Source organism: Sciurus carolinensis, chromosome 7 (assembly GCF_902686445.1).
Source record: "Sciurus carolinensis chromosome 7, mSciCar1.2, whole genome shotgun sequence".
Taxonomy (NCBI): Eukaryota; Metazoa; Chordata; class Mammalia; order Rodentia; family Sciuridae; genus Sciurus; species Sciurus carolinensis.
Window position 1 is genome coordinate 110,220,135 of NC_062219.1, and position 22,302 is coordinate 110,242,436.

The 22,302-nt window shown below is 46.6% G+C and overlaps 1 protein-coding gene and 1 non-coding gene across 2 annotated transcripts in view; one reads left to right on the forward strand and one right to left on the reverse strand.

Moving 5' to 3' along the window:
• The window catches only part of Clic5 (chloride intracellular channel 5), a 99,807-nt gene that overhangs the window by 53,552 nt on the left and 23,953 nt on the right, over positions 1–22,302 (forward strand). Inside the window, exons 3-4 of the mRNA XM_047558025.1 lie at positions 4,435–4,560; positions 12,359–12,465. Coding sequence (XP_047413981.1) covers positions 4,435–4,560; positions 12,359–12,465 — 233 coding nt within the window. The remainder of the gene's footprint in view (positions 1–4,434; positions 4,561–12,358; positions 12,466–22,302) is intronic.
• On the reverse strand, positions 6,582–6,655 carry Trnaa-cgc (transfer RNA alanine (anticodon CGC)). The gene has a single exon. It is a non-coding gene; the product is annotated as a tRNA-Ala (tRNA).

Here is a 22,302-nt window from a genome sequence, read left to right on the forward strand (position 1 = left end):
TGAATCCCTTAGTGTGGGAGTTCTGGATCATGGGCCTGGATAGAGAGGTCCTAGTGTTCTGCTTTTGAAGTGCAGTTTAACAGCTGTTGGAATACCAGGCATCATTCAACACCAGGAACCGAGCTCTTCACTCTTACCGCATGTGTTGGTTCCTCTCTTCCACCTGTCCTTGAAACCTGGAACAGACCTCCCCAACTGTTTGCCTTCCACCCCCACCTTCTTCCCTGGTTCTTTATGGGAATTATTCTCCACCCAGAGTCCTGCTGTCTTTTAGATATCTCCACTTGGACATTCCATCGTCACTTGACAATCTGTAGGTCTGAATTCGTTTCCATCTTTTCTTCCTTTGTTCTCCTCCTGGATTCCTTGCTTTCCCATTCTCTGGGCATCGACACGTTTCCAGCTCCTTTCTCTTACCACCTCCCTCAGTAGCCAAGTCTGCACATTCTCCCATTAACTCCTTTGGGGGGATACTGGGGATTGAGCCCAGGGATGCTCTACGTCTGAGGCATATCCCAGACCTTTTTATTGTTTCTTTTGAGACAGGGTCTTGCCACATTGCTTAGGTCCTCACTGAGTTACCCAGGCTGGCCTATAACTTGTGATCCTCCTGCCTCAGCCTCAAAAGTCTCTGGGATTACAGGCCTAGGCCACCCGCCTGGCTTCTATTGCACTAGCCTTTACCTGCACGCACTCTCTTCCATTCTCAAAGTCCACACCTGGCCGCTGCCAGCCTGATTGTTTCTTTGTTCTTGAGATGGGCCTTCATCCTCTTAGGTTCCCTCTCTCTCTCTCCCTCCCCCACCTTACTTCCCAAGGTTACTCCTCCTAGGATAGCACTTTAATCAGGAGCCTCCCTCTCTTGCTCAGGAAGCCTTCTCTGCTCTCTGCTCTCTGCTCTATGCCTCTGAGGCCCTCCCTCTCCTTGCTCCTTCTCAACACTGTCTCCCCACACACCTTTTTATCACCTGCCTACCTGTCAGGCTGGCCCACCTTCTGCTGCTCTTGTTCCTTGCAGTCTGGGCCTGAGTCTAGAATTCATCCTCTATCAAAACTGGCACCTTCCTCCCTGTCTCTGCAGACCGTGCCCTGCTCCTGGACTGTGACTTCATCCCCATCCCCTCTGCGAGGACGCCCACCTCACCTCTCTCAGGAACACACTTACCAACTGAACTCCCTTCAGACTCACCTCTTGTCCAGGTCACATGGGGCAGTTAGTTAGCATTTTTACCCAGTTATGATAGCTACAGTCCTTATGCTTTACAACTAGTAAGCACTTTCCCATAAAAAAAAAAAAAAATCTAGTTGTGTGAAGGAAACCTGTTTCTCCATTTTATACGAGGAAACTGGGACAGGAACACTTAGAAGACTTGCCTAAGGTGAACTAGAAATTGGAGGACTGCTACTAAAATCTCAGAGTCCTTGGTTTAAATCTTATGATCTTCAAAACACATCAGTTATGAAGTTCGTTTCTTTCAAATAAGACCTTAAATCCCTCAAGGACAGGCCACAGCAACTAGCTTTGTAATGGTCCTCGGCTAACATCTGTCAACTAAATGAACACACATGTGCCATGTGATTAGTGTCTGTGACAACAATAAAAGATCCATAGGCGTTCACACAGATTGAAAGAATAGACAATCATCTTTAAGAAGTGATCCGTGTGTTCGACTGGAGCTCAGAATGGGGCAGGGAACCACCAGCATCCTTCAGATCACATCTGGTCCTGCCAGAATCCCTTTGAGACAGGCCATGCAATTGTCACCACTCCAGTGTGACAGAAAAGGAAACTTTCTTACTGCCAACATACACACGCACACACACACACACACACACACACACACACACACATATTCTAAGAACACTGACTTATCCTGGCACCACCATTTATTGAGTGACTTTACACTTTTCTAGCCACAGTTTCCTCATCTGTACAATGGACAAAAATTTACTGCCTTCTTAATCAGTGCGAGTTTGTGAGGATCTAGTGAGGCAGGCCATAAACATTATTTGTGTTCTACCTGGCTCATTGCAGGAACTGCAACGTCAGCTCTTCTTAGCAATATCTGCCCTTGTAGAGTTGGCAATCCAGTTAGGAAAAGAAGACTGATACACATTAAATAGTTTATACCTTAGACCCAGCAACATGTAATTCAATGGTGATTGTATAACTTCAACTGTAAATGCTGGAGGAGGTCCACAAAAAAGCAAGAGGGTCCCATCTGATCAGCTCCCACGGGCAGTGCAGCTCTAGAACCTCCCCAGGGTGTCAGACACCAGTGGCCAGCATGCCTTCATGTCCCAGGGAAAAACTCCACCCACACCACAACAAATTCCTGTACCTTTAAGCCGCAGAGAGGTAACCGCTGGAAATAATTCTGGCAGGGCTGCTTGTGTGAGCACTAGAAAGCAGGAGGAACAAGTAAAGAATGTCCTTTCATTGTCTAAACGGAGGGACACACACAAAGTAAACAAAGGCACTAAGTAAATCAGATTTTAAAAATACTTTCCATGCCCTTGTCCGAGTTCCAAGTGCCACAGAGTGCAGCTGGAGAGGGCACATGTTGGGAGCGACCAGGGAGGAGCCCTGTAATTGAAATTCTTCTGGTCCCCTCCCCAACTGATTTAGCCAGGAATTTATTTCATTACAGACGCCTCTGCCCCTTTGTTTACTTTTTCACAGTTCCTCCTTCTAATGTTTTCCAGTCTGACTCCCACAAGAAATGCTGCCTGCCGAGAGAGCATCTAGGGTGACTCTCCTGCTCCAGCCCTGGCGGGGAGGTCTCCATGACTCCTCCTCTTCCTTCCTCCTCCAGAACAGACTTCTCCCTCCCCACTTTCCCCATCGCCAACCCTTCTTATCTGCCCTTTACTCCATCCTTGCTCTTGCACTTGGCCACAGAAGCACAGTGTTGGCGTGAACAGAGACCACGTCACACACATTCCTTCCTGCTGTGGGCACCCAAAGTCCCTTCTCACAGCGGTCAGTACACTGCCCAGCACGAACCAGGCCTGCGCTTGGCATCGCCATGGGCTGGGCAGAGAGTTCATCCGGGACTCGCTTGCTCATTTGATTGGACGTGTGTTCCAGGATTTCACCCTCTTTGTCACCTATGCCATCCTCTCTGGATAATTTAGTTCTTTTCCACAGGGAAAGAGTGCACTGCTGCTTTGGTTATCTCAGATGTCTTTGAGTCCCTGACCCAGAATCCTACAGGCATGCAAGAGCCCTTCTCTCTTCTTAGGGACTGCATTTGCTACTTGTTATATGTATGCTTAACTTAAAAGATCCTACTGGTCCCAGCAAAGCTTAATTTTCCTAAAGCAAGTGTTATATTGAATTGAATTCATTACCTAGAAAATGGGTTATTTATAACTTAATAACACAAGAAACCTCTAATTTTAAAAATATAAGTGCAATTTCAGATTCATAGGATACTTTTCATTTATGTGTGTTGAACAAAATTTTTAAAACATTCCAAGAAAAATAACTACTTGTTAGTAAAACTAGAATCACAATAGTCACATTTTAAGCATAAAGTGTGTGTGTGCTCAAATTAAGTTCCAAAGTAAAAAAAAGCATAGAAGGCAAACTGGTGGAAGCCGGACACTCTTGCATACAATTGCCTACTGGCTCTCTCCACATTCAATTGAAAGCCAGAAGTTTTCAGAATGGAAGTTTTTATCAACTTTAGACCAATTTTTGATTTCTAATTCTTTGACTAAAATAACTCCCTCTTAAATTAAAAGTGTATATTTCATTTATGTAGGCATTAAAAATATCTATCTACTGGGAGCCTCCTATATGCCAGGCACATTTCTAGGCCCTTTCTCTTCAGGATTTGAAGACTTTCCTCTTAGATATCTGGTAACGGAACCCAATAACAGTAGATTCTTGATGCAGAATCCTTGGTTGCAGCCTGTCTGGTGACCAATGATATCAAAATGTGTTTTCTCCCCCAATGGACCTTTATTTTATTTATTTATATGTAGTGTGGAGAATCAAACCCAGTGCCTCACACATGCTAGGCAAGCACTCTATCACTAAGCCACAACCCCAGCCCCAAAGAGCATTTTTGTCAGACTAATTAGTGAAGAAACTTTTGAAAGCAAAGCCCAGTCTCTTCCCTCCACCCCACAGTTGCAGCAGGCCGCTGAGGTAGGCAGTCCCCGCTGATTCTCTCCGCTTTTCACCAGTGCTCAGCTCCATCCTGACTGGAGTTCCCTGGCACTGACTTCCACTGGGCAGGTTTGTGGGTCACACCACAAGCCTTCAGAATGTTCTTCAGCCTCTCCTGCCCCACACTATAGATCTGGTTTTGCTCATGGATATATTGAATAGCACAGAGATTCTAATATATAATAAATCTTAGTTTTCTCAGAACAGGAAGCTTCCTGGTGTATGCCATCATCTCAATCTTGCTCTCTCTACAGAAAGCCAGCTGACCTGCACAACCTGGCCCCTGGAACCCATCCGCCCTTCCTGACCTTCAATGGGGACGTGAAGACAGATGTCAATAAGATCGAGGAGTTCCTGGAGGAGACCTTGACCCCTGAAAAGTAAGGAGCTGCTTCTTTCTGGAGCCAATGAAAAGGAAGGGGCTAATTTGGGGAAGGCAGGTTTCCTAAGAAGGCTACTGAATTCCAGTGCACGGGAGAGTGTAGGACCCCCAAGGGCTGCCAATCTCAAAATGGCCTCACTTGGTGGCACATCTGTAATTCCACCATCTTGAGAGGTTGAGGTAGGAGGATAGTAAGTTTCAAGGCAGCCTCAGCAACGTAGCAAGGCCCTAGGTCCAAATAAAAAATAACAAGAAGTTGGGGAGGCCCAATGTCCACATGCCCCCGGGTTCAGTCCTCAGAACTGCCAAAAAAACAAACCACAGCTCTACTAAATGCACTCACTAGTAGGAATCACGGGAAGGGGGAACCCAGCCGGTCCCTCCTACACAGAGAGATTTGGGGAACCCTGGGAAGGTTACCACCCCTCCCTTGACCCATATGTTCCCTTCACTCCAGTTCACTGTGCCTGGAAGACCTCAAAGGGAGGGCATAGGCTGGCTCCCCCATTCCGGAAATGCTGAAAGGCTGGTACAATGAAAACAAGTCAAGAAAGGGACCCCCAGTGGCTTAAACCAGGAGCGAAAGTCGTCAGAGATCAGACTTGTTCATTATAGAACTTTCAAGAAGACATGAGAGCAATCACACTTTTTGAAAAACAATTTAAAAAATAATATTACATATAGAGTCCGGTATGGTCTTCAGCACAGGGCTGGGAGCGTTGCTTTGGGGGGTGGGGGAGGTAGTAGTGTAGAGGGTGGTAAAACTGAGGTAGAGCAATCAAAGAGGAGGTGCCAGCTGGGGACAGTTCAGGTGAGACAGAATAAAGGGCTGTGCCAAGGCCGTGGCAGTAAAATGTGAGGTGAGGAATAGGAAGGATTCAGGACCTACTTAGTAGGTAAGATAAGTGGGGTTTGACAACTAGAAATCACCATCTTGAATGTATTTGTTTATTTGATGGTACTGAGGATTGAACCCAGGGGCCCTGCACATAGTAGGCAAGCTCTACCACTGAGCTACATCCCCAGCCTTTTCCACTCTTTTGAGACAGCATGAATCTGCCAAGACTGACCTGGAACTTGGATCCTCGAGTAGCTGAGATTACAGGAGAGCACCACCGTGCCTGGCCTGCTTGTATTAACTTGAAAGCTTCATTTATTCATCGTGCCTAGAGCACTCTGTCCAGCACTGTTCACAGCACTTAGCTGATACAATTCCTGTCACTGCCGCAACAGCCCGGGAGGGGGTGCCACCACGGTCCTCATTTTGCAGTTGGGCATGGAGAGACTAAGTAACTTGTTGCCTGTACACTGAACTCCTGTTAAGAAATTAAAACTCCCATTTGTTCTCTGATAAAGCCTTTCAGCAATCAGATGCATTCTTCCTTAAAATTTTTCTTTGTCACCCGTATTAATAGAACAGTTTATTTTCGCACTGAGTGGAAAATTGCCTCAAGCCCATTGGAAGCAACTGAGTGTGGACGTTAAATAGTGCATTAATTAAATCAAATGGGCAGCCCCACAGATTACACCCAGCTCGGTCACTGCCTGAAGCCGCATGCTTCTCTGAATAGGACACTAGCCAGCCACTTGGTTGGAAGTGCCCTGAAGGGTGAATTGCATCCCCCCACTGAGACTCAGCATCATAGAGGGTACTGGTTCTAAATCCTACATTTAAAAAAATGCTGTTTTCAATAACTCAGTGAGTTTAGACTTTGCCTGTGAGACCCAGAAAGGAAGTCCAAGGTGAAGTTAGTGTTTTCTCTTTTAGAGGTAACCTGCCCACCCGAGTGACTACTTCTCTCAGGTCAGTAGGGAATAGAGGGTGAAGCAGCGAGGAACAGACTGTCCCACTGGATCTTTTGCCAGACCCAGGATGGAGGGGTGCAGCTAGGATGTGCTCCTGGCTCTACCAGTGATGTGCTGTGACCTCCTGGACCTGTCCCTTCTCTGCTCTGGGTCTCAGTCCCTCCTCTGTGAAAGGATGACCCCAGATCCCTTCCTGCCTTCAATTCTTTTTTTTTGTGGTGCTGGGGATTGAACCCAGGGCCTTATGCTTGCGAGGCAGGCACTCTACCAACTGAGCCACATCCCCAGCCCTGCCTTCAATTCTTCACACTCTCTTTAGCCAGGCTGCCCACCTCTTCCCTACCCCAAATCTGGCTACGCCTCTCCCAGGCTGTTTCCCTGACTCAGGCATCCCCAATCAGTATCCAACATGGGGTCCAGAGACCCTCGGAATTCTACGCCCTCTGAACATTCTTTCTGAGGAGAATCACTGTCAGGCTCATTATTCTAAAACATTTCCATGATCCAGCAGGGCAAGGTGGTGTTGGATGCGGACACCCTCTCCCCTCCTCTCTCTCCCACCTTACCTGTCCTGACTGCTCCTTCTTCTCCTCGGGTCATTTTCTGGACTGCAGTTAAATGTAGGAAGTTTTATGAAGTGCATCCCTGCCATATTAGTGATTCATTGTTCCAGCACTTGCAGGTAGCAGAACCCCAAAACTGTTAAAATGCACATCTCCAGAAGGTTGCTAAGGTGAGAGCCCTCGTGGTGAGACCATCAACAGCTCTGGACACTCCCCACCAGAAGTGTCCCTCAGATGCCTTTGAAGCTGTAATACTGGGGCAGGTACTGCAGTTACCCCCTGGCAAATGTCACCAAGCCAGTGCCTCATGCAGAGGTACCTGCTGGCCAGATCACACACCACTGACTTGTGCTGGCAGGTGGGGTGACCTGTGTTCTGAGGCTCCTGGAGCAGTGCTGCTAGGCCGGGTCTCCAGGGGGCAGCAAAACCACCATAACTGTTCATGTGGGGCTGCTCTCCATGTGTTTCTCATCACAGTGCTGTTTGTAAAACCTGCCAGACAGCCAAGACATTGTGGGAGCTTTATTTTTTCCCCTTATTTTTTTTTTAAGGAAAAAACCATATATACAAACACTCCGACAACATTTTTTTTTTTAAATCACATTTGATCCCACAGAGCTTTTGGTGTCAAAATGAGGAATCCAGGAAGTCTCAAGTAGTTTCTAAATGAGACTAACATCCCTGTATTTCTGTCGGTTGTCCCAGTGAATGCTCAACAAGGAAGTGTTGGGATTAGAGGGAAATTACTGTGGCGATGTGCTGGCCTTGGTCTTTCATCTCCTTGGAATGACCAGCATTTCTAGAATTGAGAACCGAGAGTCAGGAGACCTAACTGTGGCCACCTCTCTCCCAGCTGTAGACCATGGGTGACCTTGGACAAGCCTCTCCCCCTCTGAGGGCCTCCTTATTTTCTCATCTCTAAAATGAGGGGGTGTGACACTACCTAGTCTCCAAGATTCCTTTAAGCCCATATTCTACAATCCCATGGGTTTCTCAAAGTGTTCTCCCAGAACTGGCTATTGTTTAAAATAGTCTTAGTGCACGGATGTCCCAAAGTAAATTTAGGAGGCTCAATTAAATGGTCAATTACAGAGCATGTTATCAAGTCAGTCCTCCAGCAAGCATCCAGAACTTTGAGTGTCAAAAGATACTTTGAATTCTTTATATTTTTTAAGTAGAGATATCTGATATTAGTAAAAATGAAGACTGTTCTTCTAATCATCTGGTGGGTAGAGAAACAGCTTCTGCAAGCCTCCTTCAGGATGGGGACTGAGGGTGGGCTTTGGAGTCACAGTGACTGGGTTCCAATCTGTACCACCAGGTGGTGCTGTTCTGCAGGAACAAAGGAGCCACAAAAATCTCCCAGGTTTAGTAGAATCCCCGTTTATATCCCACTTGAGCAAAGTTTGAGTGGGTGGTGTGGCTCTCTTCCATCTTGTAGCTTTTGGAACATATGATCTCCAAGATTCCTTCTGCAGGAAAAAAGAGAGAAGAGGGATCACACTGAGTGTATTTAAGAGTCAGGGCCATGAGGTGGGTAACATCACTTCTATTCCCACTCCATTGACCAAAATCCAGTCACATGACCCCAGCATCACAAAGAGGGAGGCCAGGAAGCACCAAGAAGCACATGGATATTTAGTGAGCATGAGCTGTCAAATTACTTAAAAGCAAATTACTTAAAAGCTCTCTGATCTTTGATTCTCCCTTCTGTAAACGGAGAGCCATAATGTTGATTTTACAGTGTTATGGAAGAAGGCAGTCCTGCTGAGCCCAGTGCCTGGTACAGAGTCAGAGTTCATCAAATAGCAGCTTAAAGAGTCAGAAAGAGAGTCTGCACCTGTTTTGTGACTGTCTCCCCAGGGCAGTCATAAAGACAGCAAGTGACCTTAGGTCTTAAACACTGATCCCAAGGGATGTCTTTTAATTAAGAAGATAGACCCTCCAAGGATCTTAGGCTTAATTAGCATAGGTAAGACAAACAGGAGCAAGTCAAAGGTCAGAAATGTCAAATCTTACGAACCTGCCTCTCAAGTGAGAGATTGGTGAAGTGAAGAAGCAAGAATAGTGGAGAAGGGTCAGGCAGGAAGTGCTTCCACATCTCACTCCTTAGAAAAAGGAGCGTCAGCACTCAGGCTGCCAGGAGAGACCCCAGAATCAGCAAAGGTCACTCCATCAGGACTGTCTCTCTTTTTCTTCAGTGTGTTCCCCAAAGGAGGCACAGGGCCTGGCCCTTGGCAGGTACATGCAGTCCTTCTGTTCAGTGGCACAGTGACCTGTGGCTGTCAGTGAGAAGGCACCTGGAACTATAAACCTGTCAGAGCACTTACCATCAGCAATCTTTTTTTTTTTTTCCTGCTACCGTTCTCTATCAAAAACATTTATTATCATATTTGTTTTATTTATTTCATTTGGTAAAAAGTCAACTATTTTACCTAGAATGAAGTTTAAGTGCAGGTATAAGATGAGTGCATTTGCAACAAGATTCTATAAATAAGATGGAAAGAAATTTTCATCATTTAGGTCCAGGCCAACAAACTATTTGTAAAATGCAAGATACTAAATGGTTTTGACTTTGTGAGCCTCGGGAATCTGCCTCAACTCTGTTGTTGTACCATGAAAGCTGCCCTAGCTGATATGTAAATGAATGGGCGGGGCTGTATTCCAGTAAGATTTTACTTGCTAGCAATGAGATTCAAATTGCATATTGTTGTTACACAGTACAGAGTGGTATCCTCTTTTTTTTTTTTTTTTTTTAACCATTTACAAGTGTAAGATCCATTGTTATCTCAAAGACCATGTACAAACAGGGATCATGAGCTATGTCTTCCTAACTCCTAATTAAGTAAAATTAATCCATTTTTTAATTGTCATCAGACCCCAACATAATGTTATCTCAAAGGTGTTTGTGTGAATGAAACACCATTTGCTAGTCTTTTAGAGAAACAGAAGGAATTATGTAGACCCTTCCTTTACATATTGGAATAAGGGATAAACATGAATACACTTATCCTACATAGCAACCTCCTCAGGTCTGGTCCTTGAAATCTGTGAGATTAACATCTTGGAGACTCCTTTCCCACAAGAACAAACTGCAAATGAAACATGACACTATATAGTCTCAATGAATCATAGTGCTCAGGAAACAGAATGACACTGGCAGGTTCCCCTGAATGTGGGTCCTTTTTTGCTCATCTTGGGTTTGGTACCATATATCCATGTTCGGTCCACCCTGGTTATGAAGACATGGTCAGAGTATTGGAATTTTCACTAAATGAAGACATAGAGCAAAACAAAAGAAACCCAAACAAGCTATCTGTTAAAATGCATTTTCTCTTTAGATTGTCAGTGACGAACAAAGAACACTTAGTACTTAATAATTTAAATCTATCAATTTTAATAGCATGTTGGATTCTATGTACGAAGGCCAAAAGAGGGAGACATGACACCAAATTACTGCATCTTGGCAGACTACCCAGCATCTTGCAGGAAAGCTTGCTTCATGTCCCCAGGCACTGCGGAGGAATTTGATAATTCCCAGTACTGTACAGTAGCATACCAAAGAACAGGCAGATGCAAACTGCGCAGAGCTCCCTCTCCTGGCGGATGGGGAGAGCTCACCATAGTGCTCAGCCCAGCCTTGAGGACTTGGTGGCTTTAGAAGGTAAATAACAGAATGGATAAATGTCCGAAAGACATGGAAGTTAAGAACTGGACTTCCACGGCAAAACTGCCTGGGTAGAAATCCTGGCTCTGCCAACTAGCCACATGACCTCAGGCAAATTGCTAAACCTTTCAGTTTCTTCATGTGGGAAAAGAGAGTAATAACAGTACCAATAGAATTCTTATGAGGAGTAACTGGTGAATACATGTAAAGGATTAGAACAGTACCCAGCACGTAGTAGGCACTCAATGAAAGTTACTTTTTACTGTTTTCAGAGCAGCAGAGTGATCAAGTGTGTGGGACACTATTTCAGGGCAAGGAACCCAAGTTCTCAATGCCCCTCCATTCTTTATTTGCTGTGGGTCCTGAAACCATCACTAACTTAGGTCTTTAATTGCTGCACTGTCCAATGAGGAAAATAGTACCTTTCTTACCTGCCTGATGGCCAAGAGCTGAATCTGATGAGGTTTGGAGGATGCTTCCCATGGTAATATCTCTGAAATTAAAGAGCAGCAGCCCATGGCCCCATGAGTGGACAGTTCTGGATAATAAACCAGATGAGGAGCAAAAAGGAAAAAAAAAAAAAAGAACTAATTTTTAAAGACTTGTTTTGGTTCAAAATATTTAAACCAAATTAAAAGAAAAAACATATATTTCCCTCTTTTAAAAATTTTTTTTTTAACCTGTAGATGGACAGAATGCCTTTATTTTATTTCTTTTTATGTAGTGCTAAGGATCAACCCCAGTGCCGCATACAGGCCAGGCAAGCGCTGTACCACTGAGCTACAGCCCCAGTCTGTATATGTCACTCTTTTGACATAAAGGAACCAAACAGCTTACAGTCAAAAGTTTTCACCCAGAGATCACAAAGATTGACATTCATTAATAAGGATCACCAGGCAACTGTCCCCTATCTCCTCCCACTCCTGCCTGGCCATCAACATGAACGTGTTAGGGAAATGTCATTTTAAATTAGAGTTACTCATGTTGATGGTGCTAGTAGGTCAAAGTCATGTATTCCCACATAAGCAGTCTTACCTCGACCAGTAAGATTACTGACCAAGACCAACGGTGGTAAACCCAGCCCACCTCTTGATTCTTTTGTCTTCAGAAAGAAAGTGAAAGATAGTTCAAGGAATGGAGGGACTGGGTCATTGCAAATCTATCTCTGTGCCTGGACATAAAAACAGTTGAAACAAATGTCCTGCTGATGGGTCCTGGTAGGTTCTACATCTTATTACTGTACACAAATAATAAATGTGTGAAGGATATTTCAGGAGCAGGCTGTGGGCCTTCTTCCTTTGGAGAAAAGGCTTCGAGTGCTAGGGAGCCAGGTAGAATTATGATGTGTAGAGTGCTCTGCACAGGTAGAATTATGATGGCAGGGCTGGCAGTGGATAGGTACTATCACGTGGGTAGAGGAAATGTAGGGGCCCTATGTGGTGAGCCCAGTCCCTTTGATTAGAAGATTTTCACTGGTGCATTGTCATTGGTCCCAGGGAGAAGATGGGTCCTGAGACCTCTGAGTGACATTCCTTGCCCAACAGTGTCCCCGCCAGCAACTCTCAGCCCTTGAGCAACCTCTGATTTCCTTTACTGTGAACAGGGGCAGAGTGCCCATCCTCCCTAGAGGATAGCTATAAACCTCCAAAAGATGAATAGACCCCACCAGAAAGGAGAGTGCTATTCATTGTGGCATGACTTCACCCTTAAAGGAGCTCCAAATCTCACTGATTCACAGAACGCTGCATCTTCCATTCCAGGTACCCCAAACTGGCTGCGAAACACCGGGAGTCCAATACAGCAGGCATTGACATCTTCTCCAAGTTCTCTGCCTACATCAAAAACACCAAGCAGCAAAATAATGCTGGTGAGTGACTCCCTTCCACCAGGAGCCCTGGCGGCATCTGTTTCCTACCCTGGGCGCCTTCAGTTTACCCATGGGCCTGTCAGATACTCAGGCCAGGGAAGCACCTGGAACCAATGCTGTTGGTCATTCATGCATCTGACATGCCCCTTGACAGATAGTGGGAGGTCCTGCCACCTGGTTAGGGCAGGGGAAAGGCCAAGGGGCCTTATTACTGACTCGGAGGGAGGGATGCAGTTCATTGGAGGCTGCCTTAAAGCACAGCATAATGCGCTGCACCAAAAGGTCCTTATTACCATGCATTTGTCCCACAGGTGTGATCCTGCCTGTGTTTGCATTGGAACATACATTCTCACCTGTGTCTGGTCCCTGAAAAATTTCTTAGAGTTTGTCTGGAGGCCATGGGGGTGGGGGCAGCCACCAGCCCTGCTGCTGCTGAGGGTGCTGAGAAGGCACTCCTCAAAGCCCGGCCCCTCCCCCAGCAGGCCCTTGCTTTCGCCATCAGTTCCAGAACCCAGGGCCTGGTTCTCTCGTGGTGCCTTCTTCGTGGAGTCTGAGCCTCACTTACGTTCACAGCGATTTTAGCCCCTCATTTGGCCCCCTCCTTTAAGCCATCTGAATGGGCACGTGCAAGGCTCAAAGACCAGTGTTAGGCACTGAGCAAAGGAAGGACGGGAGAGCCCCCTTTGCCCCCCAAATGGGAAAATAAGTCAGACCTCCACAGCACAGTGCCAAGGCAAGGGGGGAAGCACCGCGTGGACCTTTGTGAATGAGCGAGTGAAGGATGCGCAGTGGACCACAAGAAGGTGGCGTTGGCCAGGTGCTCCAGCACTGGGGGGTGCAGGGTGGTGACCACACAACCAGGAGAGGCATCTGAAGAAGTGGCAGCAGGAACAGGGGAGCAGGGTGGGTAGGATGAGAATTAAATACCTCAGTCACAGTGACTGACCACCTGCATTGTGCCAAGACAGAGCTAATTTCCAGGGCTTTGAAGAAGAAAAAGACGCTTTCCAATCTGCTGTGCCTGACTGGCGCAGGAAGAAGGCTTCAAGTCACAAAGTGCCAAACAAAAAGATAAGAGGTACATTATGGCTTAATCAGAGGGAGTCAGAAGAGCTGATTCAGTGCCTGGTGAAAGAAAAGTATGATTCCTGTCAAAGGTGTTTGGAGCAGGAAGTCTTTATCTCAGGTACTTTGAGAAAGCTTCTCAAAGCAGTTTCGAATGGATCATAAAAATCAGAGGAGAGTTGGGTGCAGTGGTGCACATCTGTAATCCCAGCAGCTCAGGAGGCTGAGGCAGGAGGACTGCGAGTTAAAGTCGGCCTCAGCAATTTAGCAAGGACCTGAGTAACTCACTGAGACCCTGTCTCTAAATAAAATACAAAAAGGGTTGGGGATACGGTTTGGTGGTTAAGCACCCTTAGGTTCAATCCCTGGTGCCCACCCCCAAATTAGGGGACAATCAGTTGAGGTTGTAGCATGGAGAATGTGGGGAGGGTGAGGAAAAGCTGGAACAGAGACCTGGAAGAGTGATGGGGGCCTGCAGTGGGCATAGAGTGTACCCAGTGGGCAATGGCAGCCATAAGAGGCACAAGGTCGAGGTCATGTGAGGAGGGTGACCCTTGGGGGACAAGAAGTGTGTGGCCAATATTTTCAATATACGTGGTGCTCTAGCTTCATTGCTATTTGGATCCTGTAGTGAGTCAGTGTCCCCCCAAAATTCATATCCTCCTGGGACCAGCTTGTGATCTTATTTGGAAACAGGGTCTTATATGTAACTAGTTAAGGATGTCAAGAGAGGGTCATCCAATGACTTGTGTCCTCTTGGGAAGAGGAGAGAACACGAGAAGAAGGAGGGAGAGATTGGAGTGCTGAGCCAGGAGCTGGAAGAGGCAAGAAGGACACCTGCTGACGCTGGGCTTTGGACTGTCCTCCAAACCCAAATGTGGAAGAATCTCGCTGTTTTAAGTCACCCTGTTGGTGGCACTTTGTTGTGGCAGCCCTAGCAAACTCACAGAGGCACTCAGAGCCATCGTGGGAAAGAAGAGTTATTGCCACTTTGCTGGCCGGAGGCAAGCGAGAGGACCAGTGGCTTGCCCTCTCCCCAGGGCCCAGAGCTGGCTCTTGGATTCTGGTTTTCAGACTCCACATCCAGTGTCCTTTCATCTCGACCACAAATATCTTCCTTCATACTTGTCAAAGTGCCCTCAGAAAGATTATCTCATTTGAGACTCCAGATTTTTAAAATTATAAATGGCATTTACATATTATCCATATTTACAGTTCTCTTATCCCCAAAGCCAAAGCAACAGTTTCCACAGTATACTGAGTATCAGTTTCCTATAAACTCAATACTTTCCAATTTCCATGGTTTCCCTTCTTCTGTTTCACCCTGTGCTTCTCTGTCCTGGGTTTTGCCCTTGTGACTCCCTCCTCTCCTAACTCATTTGCACATTTCAAAGCTCTGGCGTTTCTGCTCCCCAAGAGCCTGGCTCCAGATGCCATTCCTCTCCTCTTCCTTTGAACGAGATACCTGAGATACCGGATGCCTCTCCTGTAGCTAGCCTGGCCCTCCCCCACTTCTCCTCGACTTTTCCTTCCCCCATCCCACAACCCTGAGTTGTGATCCACAGGGTCCAAGAGTTCGTAGGCTAGCAAACCAGAGCCACGGCTCCCCTGGGGCCCGTACTCTGGGACAGCAGCACTCCTCCAAGGGCGCCCAGGCCAGCTCTGTGGTCCCAACCCACAGGACACTTCCCTGGGAGACAGCTGGCAACCCTCGCTGCCATGTTGGTGCTCTGTGGCCTGTGGCCTCCCGGGATCCCTGCCGGGGCATCAGCACGCACCCCCGCCTCCTTTGGCAGACTTTCCTACATACACCCACCACTTGGCCATTTTTCTTTCTGGATTTTCAACTTTGCATCTAATTCTCCAACATCCTTTCTTCAGACTGTCCCTCTTGTGATGTCAATTTTTTTTCTTCCTTTTGAGCAGAGAATGCTCCCATACGGTCTTCATGTATACCTGGTCCTTTCCTGTCCTGTCAACAGGAAAAAAGCCAACACTGTGACATTGTTTTCTGGGGTGGGTCATCCTTTATTCCCATGATGGCTACAGGAACTGCCATTCAAAATCTCCCTGTTCCGCAAGGTCTCCAGGGTCCCCATTTACCGGAACCAGACCTCACCCATGGAAACCACCCTTGCTAGTACTCAAGAGAGCTACCTGTTAGTTTGCACTTGAAGCCGCTCATTTATTCATTCAACAAACACAACTCGCAGGGAGTTGCCACAAGTCTGAACCCATTTTAAAGGGCACTTGTTGTTTGCCAGGCTCTGGAGCTGTGGAGATGAATTAGATAATCATTATCCTCAAAGAATCAATTGTCCATGGGGGCTGGAAAACATGCCAACCTGCAGTTACCACCTCAGGCTTGAATCCCAGATCTTCTAGCTGCACAATTGTGCCTGAGAGGTGTATTATTTATTTCCAAGTCTCTGTTTTTGCATCTGTAAAATGGACTTAATGATACTTTCAATTTCTTCATCTGCCAAATAAGGCAATTAATAGCATATCAAAGCTGTGTAATGTAGATACATTCATTTTATAAGTCAGTGCCTGTACATTCTTTAGTACGGGGCTTGGAACATGAAAATGTTCATTAAATGTTAATTTTGATAATTGCTGTTATCATAAAAATGGGACAAACATGCATAGTGCCATAGAAAACTACTGCTAAAATATGGAGATTCCTCAAAAAACTAGGAATGGAACCACTATTTGACCCAGTTACCCCCCTCCTTGGTATATACCAAAAGGAGTTAAAATCAGAGTACTCCAGTGACACAGCCACATCAATGTTTATAGCAGCTCAATCCACAATAGCTAAACTATGGAACCAGCCTGGGTGCCCTTCAACAGATGAATGGATAAAGAAAATGTGGTACATAAACACAATGGAATATTACCATCCATAATGAAGAATGAAATCATGGCATTCTCCAGTAAATGGAAAAATCTGGTGGCTCTCATGCTAAGTGAAATAAGCCAATCCCCCAAATCCAAAGGTCAAATGTTCTCTGATATAGTGATGTTAACACACAATAAGGGGATGGAGAAAATAGATGCTAACACACAATAAGGGGGTGGAGAAAATAGAAGTTCATTGGATTAGACAAAGGGGAATGAAGGGAAGCAGGGAGACGGGAATAGAAAGTCAGTAGAATGACTCAGACGTTATTTTCCTGTGTTCATACATGAATACACCACAGAGAATCTCAATGTGTGTATATACACAAGACTGGGATCCTAATGAGTAAGATACACTCCGTGTTTGTATAAATATGTCAGAATAGATTCTACTGTCACATATAACTAAAAGGAACAAAAACAAACAACAACAACAAAAACTCTACTGCTAAAGCTCCTCCTTCCCCCTCACCCCCAACCAGCACTTCCGAATCTCCACCCATGCGGCCTGGTCTCCACCCTCCCACCCTTGCTTCCTCCATTCTTGGTGCGTGTGGCTCCTCTCTGAAGTATACATCAAGAGTGCCTGTGGCCTGGCCCCGACCACGGGATGCCAGCATCCTAGCATTTCTCCTCGTCCTGAGTCCCACTTCATACTGTTTGGGGACCTGTTACTGCACTGCCTCCTCCTTCCATAATCGCCAGATCCAGGTCCCCTTGGCTCACTGTGACCAGATGCTGGCTCCAGGCCCTTCCCTCACGCTTTCTCTAATTTGCTCTTCACTTAAACGCAGTCTGGACTTTGTCATGCCCGGGTCACAAGCCCCCATGTTCGGTCCAATGCTGCATGGGCAGGTGGCTTCATTTTTTGTCACTTGAGGTCTTGCACCCCCAGATCTGGCCTGGTGGGAGAGACAAGAACTGTGTCTCTGGACATGCTGCATTTCCGTGTCACAGAGTCAGGCGACCCTGTGAGGTTAACTTGCAGACTGAAGCCAGCTGCCTGGGTTAGCTTCAGCTTTGCCTCTTGCGGGAGAGTGATTTTGATTTCACAGGCTCAGTTTCTCCACCTATAAAATATGTACCATAGAGGTTCCCCTGGAATAATGCCCACCAGCACATTCAAAGGCCAGCTATGGTTCTGAGCTATCATCCAGGGCAAACAGATGTATCACAGAGAGAGGCGGGGATGACGATGTGGTTTGAGGTGTTACACATCTTCAGACAATTAAGCCTGCACATGAGAAGAGCACTAAAGCCAACATACAGGGATTTCCACATTTAAGGGAGGGCAGAGGAGAAGAATCGGGGAGGAAGGTTCAGAAGAACTAGCTGGTGAGGAAGTTGAAGGAGGTGAAGATGAAGGAAGAAAGCTTTTTATAGAAGGCAACAAAGTGGGAGAAAGCAGTCCTGCCTGTGGTTGTGGCTGCAGGGGTCCTTGCTCTGGGCCCTGCACTTGGCGGTTTCAATCTGGCAAGGGAAAGTCACACCATTTGCCTAGTATTGGAGGCTAGGTATCGCAGGCTCCTGGAGTGCTGAAGCGGAAGGACTGAGGTAGAACACAGCTTCCTCCAAGTCCCTTTGGCACTTTTTATACCACGTCTGGGGTTCACAGTCAGGAAGCTCTGCTCTCGCCCTGAGCTGCTGCCCCGTCCATTCTTCCTCACCACGTGGCATCCAGTAATGGCCAGAACATCCACCTTCAGCAGTGCCACGGCCTTCATCTCTAGCATCCTGCCACTGTCTCTGCACGTGTCTCTCACTGTGAAACTCGCCTCAGCTCCAGCCCCAACTCCTCCTCCTCTGAGAGCCCACCTTGGCCCAGAGACCCCAGGTGACCCAGGATGGGGAGCACACAGCAGCTAGGCATCTCCTCCCTTCTGGCCACACACTTGGCCTGCCCGGGGCACCAGTTTGGCCCCGGGGTCTCTCTCTTCCCTGGAGGAGTTTCTTTTCCACCCTACTTTAGCATGCTCGCCTCCATTCTGTCATCACCTAAGAAAATCCAAGTTTCTGCCTCTGAATACTCACCTTACAATTTGTATTTCTTATCCTCAAACTGCAGTCAGAATAGACTCTTCCAAACCCCTGCCAAATCTTTTAGCTTTCAAAGATTTGAAATTCATTTTACCTACTTACCATTATTTAGGAAGAAAACAGTATATTTTGCTTGATTTTTCATCTCTTTTTCCTTTTCTTCAGTCCTAACAATTCCCAAGTTCTGTCTCACATTTTGTGTATATCACAGATTTCAGGCCATTAACAAATGATGGGAGGTACAGATTTCATTCTCTATTCTTATCAGTTAATTAGGAAGTCCCCTTTAATTTCCTCTGGTCGATCACATTCCCCTCAGACACAGCTGACGTTTCTGCCCAGAATCGCCATCTTTGTTTTTTTGGTAAAGCGTCACGTTCTCATGTGCGTATGTCCCACTTTCTTTCTGGCTGTGTGAAGGTGGGCCTGTGTGTGTCCACCTGAGACCATGATTTCTCCCACTCTGCCTCACTTGCTACCTTCCATCCTGCACACGTGCAGGGGAATCTTTTTACCCTTGCCGAGGGGTCTAAAAGATCCCAGTCACACATCCCTGTGTATAGGATCCACTTACATCTCGGGCTTCAGCTTTCCCAGGTTCCTCAGGCCACCTGAACCACAAATCTCTGTCCTGAATGTGTTTTCTCCAGTTCGAATGATTTTAGTCTTTCAAGGCTTCCTTTGAATCCCCTCTTCTCATCCTCTATCATGTCCAGTTTTCCTTCTTACGTTCACTTCTGTGTTCCTTGGTCTTAGGGACCTCCTTTCTGTTATATTTATACCCCACTTGCTCCCAAAGACTTTATGGCTCCTCACAGGGATGTGTACGGCACAGCAAAGCAACATTCACTAGAAGGAAGTGAGGAAGAAAAACAAGGCGAGACCATAAACTGAGCTGGGGGTACGAACCCAGGACCAACAGCCCTGAGAGCCATGATGCCTGATGCACATGGTGGGCCACGCGGTAGCTCTGAACTTCAAGCAGACAAAGCAAAACGGGGCCCCGGTTGGCTACACCTCAGTTCTTCCAGAAGATAAAAACAAACCCACCGCCCAGAAGGATAACAAGTATTCCTGACGTGAACCACAGGCACAGAACCACTGTGATTTCTATTTTATTTGACTCTTCCCTCTGTGACTTCCCTACCCATTCGCTGTCGGCCTGAGGCCCACTGGCTTCAGGCTTTCTAGGACTCTTTCCTTCCTTCATTCAGGACATCTTCAAATCACCCTCTCCCTCTTCAAGGGTCCCCTGCAGTGGTCACGTTCCTGGCTGATGCTGGAGGAAGAGGCATCTGTCTGTCACACTGGGGGTCTTTCTTTCCCTGCCAGATCCTCAGTGGTTTGTGTCCACACCTGCTCACCTCTGTCCTTCCCCTTCACACACTGCTGGTTGGACCTCCCCAACAGACCCACTCCTCCGACAGCCTCCACCACTCCTCTAGCCCAAAGCAGCTCCTTCCCAGCATGCACCCCTCTCTCCCTCACCTCTCTCATTAAAATGAACTCTCTGAGTAAGTCAAATATTAATCTCTGATTTAATCTATTAAGCAACTAGTCCTCCTTTGATGCCTAGAGAATTGAGACTTACAGACCTTCAGTTTGATATAAGGAATTACAATTAGGTATTCTGCCAACCAAAGACAAAAGTCTCCCATCATTGAAAGAGATAAAAAAGGCTGAAAATATGGAGGAGGCAGGAACTGCCTGATCTAAGGTGTCATCCACTATAAAATGCTATTATTCTAAATACCACTATAAAGCAAAATATGCTTGAACAACAAGTGCTTTCACTTTAATACTAGAATTTTGATTGTAAGGCATAGCTTGATTCCAAAGATGTCAAAGTATGAAAAAATATCCATCTTAGACTCCATGAAATATGGAAGCAATTCTTATGGTCCTTTCCAGATCTAACATGCCACTTCTTCCTTGAAACTCTTCAAAGGAAACATCAAACCTACCCTTCTACTTCACCTTGAGCTACCCTGTTGGAAATAAAGGAAACCAAGGCCTCCAATGCTTCCAGATTCCTCTGGAATAACTGTGCTGACTCCATATGCACTGAAGTATGAACCCTGCCCTCTGGCCTCTGGAATGGAAACAGGTAGTCTTACCTGTCAGGCCAGGGGGTGAGCTTTTTCTATAAAGGGTCACAGGGTAAATGTCTTAGACCTTGAGGGCTGCACAGGACCTGCTGCACTCTGCTCAACTCAGCTGTGGAAACATAAAGCAGCCCAGACAATACTTCAAAAACAAGTGAGGCTGCATCCCAGTAAAGCTTCATCTATGGACACTACACCTCACATAATTTTCATACATCACAAAATATTCTTCTTCTTTTGACATTTTTTTACTATTTGAAAATGTAAAAAGAAAAAAAAATTCTTAGCTTGAGGGTAGCATCAAAGTAGGAAGTGGTCTGGATTTGGATCCTGGATTATAATTTATCAACTTCTGTCTTAGCACAGGCAATTTCTCTTCATTTCTATATGCCTCTGCCTCCTCATCTGAATATGGACATTATAATAGTGCCTTCTCTTGTAACACTGTCATGTTAATTAATGCATCTATGCATGAAGAACTTAGTTCCTGATACACAGTAGGCACCAATATGTGATAACTATTGCTGTTGCTGATGCTGCTGTTAATTTCATAAATCTTCCTTCAAATAACCTGGTATCCACCCTTAGTGCCTGGAGCCCAGCTCTCCCTGTAATGCAGAAGCATGTGCTGCCCTCTTCTGGCCGGCAGAGGAATCAGCTCTAGAGAAGCTAATCGTGTTCAGCAAAAGGACTGTGTGGATTTCCAAGCATCTTCAGGCAGGGACTCAATTTTACCTAAATTCCCAAAGAGTCCAGGTCCCCTTCAGGGACTCAAAGCCACCTTTCATTAACTGTTTCCTACACCAAAGGAAGGGTATGTCCATCAGGCCTAAAGGACCCTCCAGATGTCTCTGGCTGCCAGTCACAAGCTGCCCCCAACCACCTCTTTCTCCCTTTCCTCTCCCACTTCCACCACCTCGTCTTTACATTTATGAACTTCCTTGACCTGAAATAGAAAAGTGTTTGAAAGGATCCCAGCGGCCTGGGAGGGCTGTTAGCCCAGAACTAACGAGCCCCTTATTATCAAAGGCCGCGTGCCTTCCCCCAGAGCGTCATGAAAGCCGACTGCTGTTGGGGGTGAGGGCTGGGGGAGGCGAGGCAGAGCGCTTTTTTCCAGATCCCCAGGATGTGGTGAGCCACGTTTAAAGGAGAGTGTGTGTATTTATTATTCCAAGCCACTTCAATAGCCAAGCGTTTAAAGCCCTCTTTCTCCCTGCCCTCCCCATGCCACCATGGCCCCGTCTGGAGGCCTGGCCTTTCCAAGGGGATGGGCACGGCCCCCACTCATTCATCCTCATGATCCTGGGGACCTGATGAGAAAGCTAATGTGATTCGTGGAGAGAAACAGGAGCGTGAGCTGCGATCACCCTGTAGCATCCTCAGAAGCAGAAGTACTGGGTGGCCTGGGGCTCCTGTTCTGTTCTGTGGGAAATGCCCACCACTTCTTTTGGAGGACAGTTGTGTGCCAGCTCAGGACCACTGGATCCCGCCTGGGGAAGAGTACCCGAGGCTGCGGTGGGCTGTAATGGGGCTTTTATCTCAGGCCTCCAGGGTGGGCTGGCAGACCCCAGGCTGGGGGTAACGTGGCCACTTCCTCATAAAGCAACCATGACGATCTTTTTAAAAAATGCCTCTGTCCACAAAGGAACCTTCAGGCGCCTTCCCTTGGCAATCCCTGTGCGCCAAGAAACAACTTGGGGTATTTCATTGGTTGGTTGGTTGGGTTAAA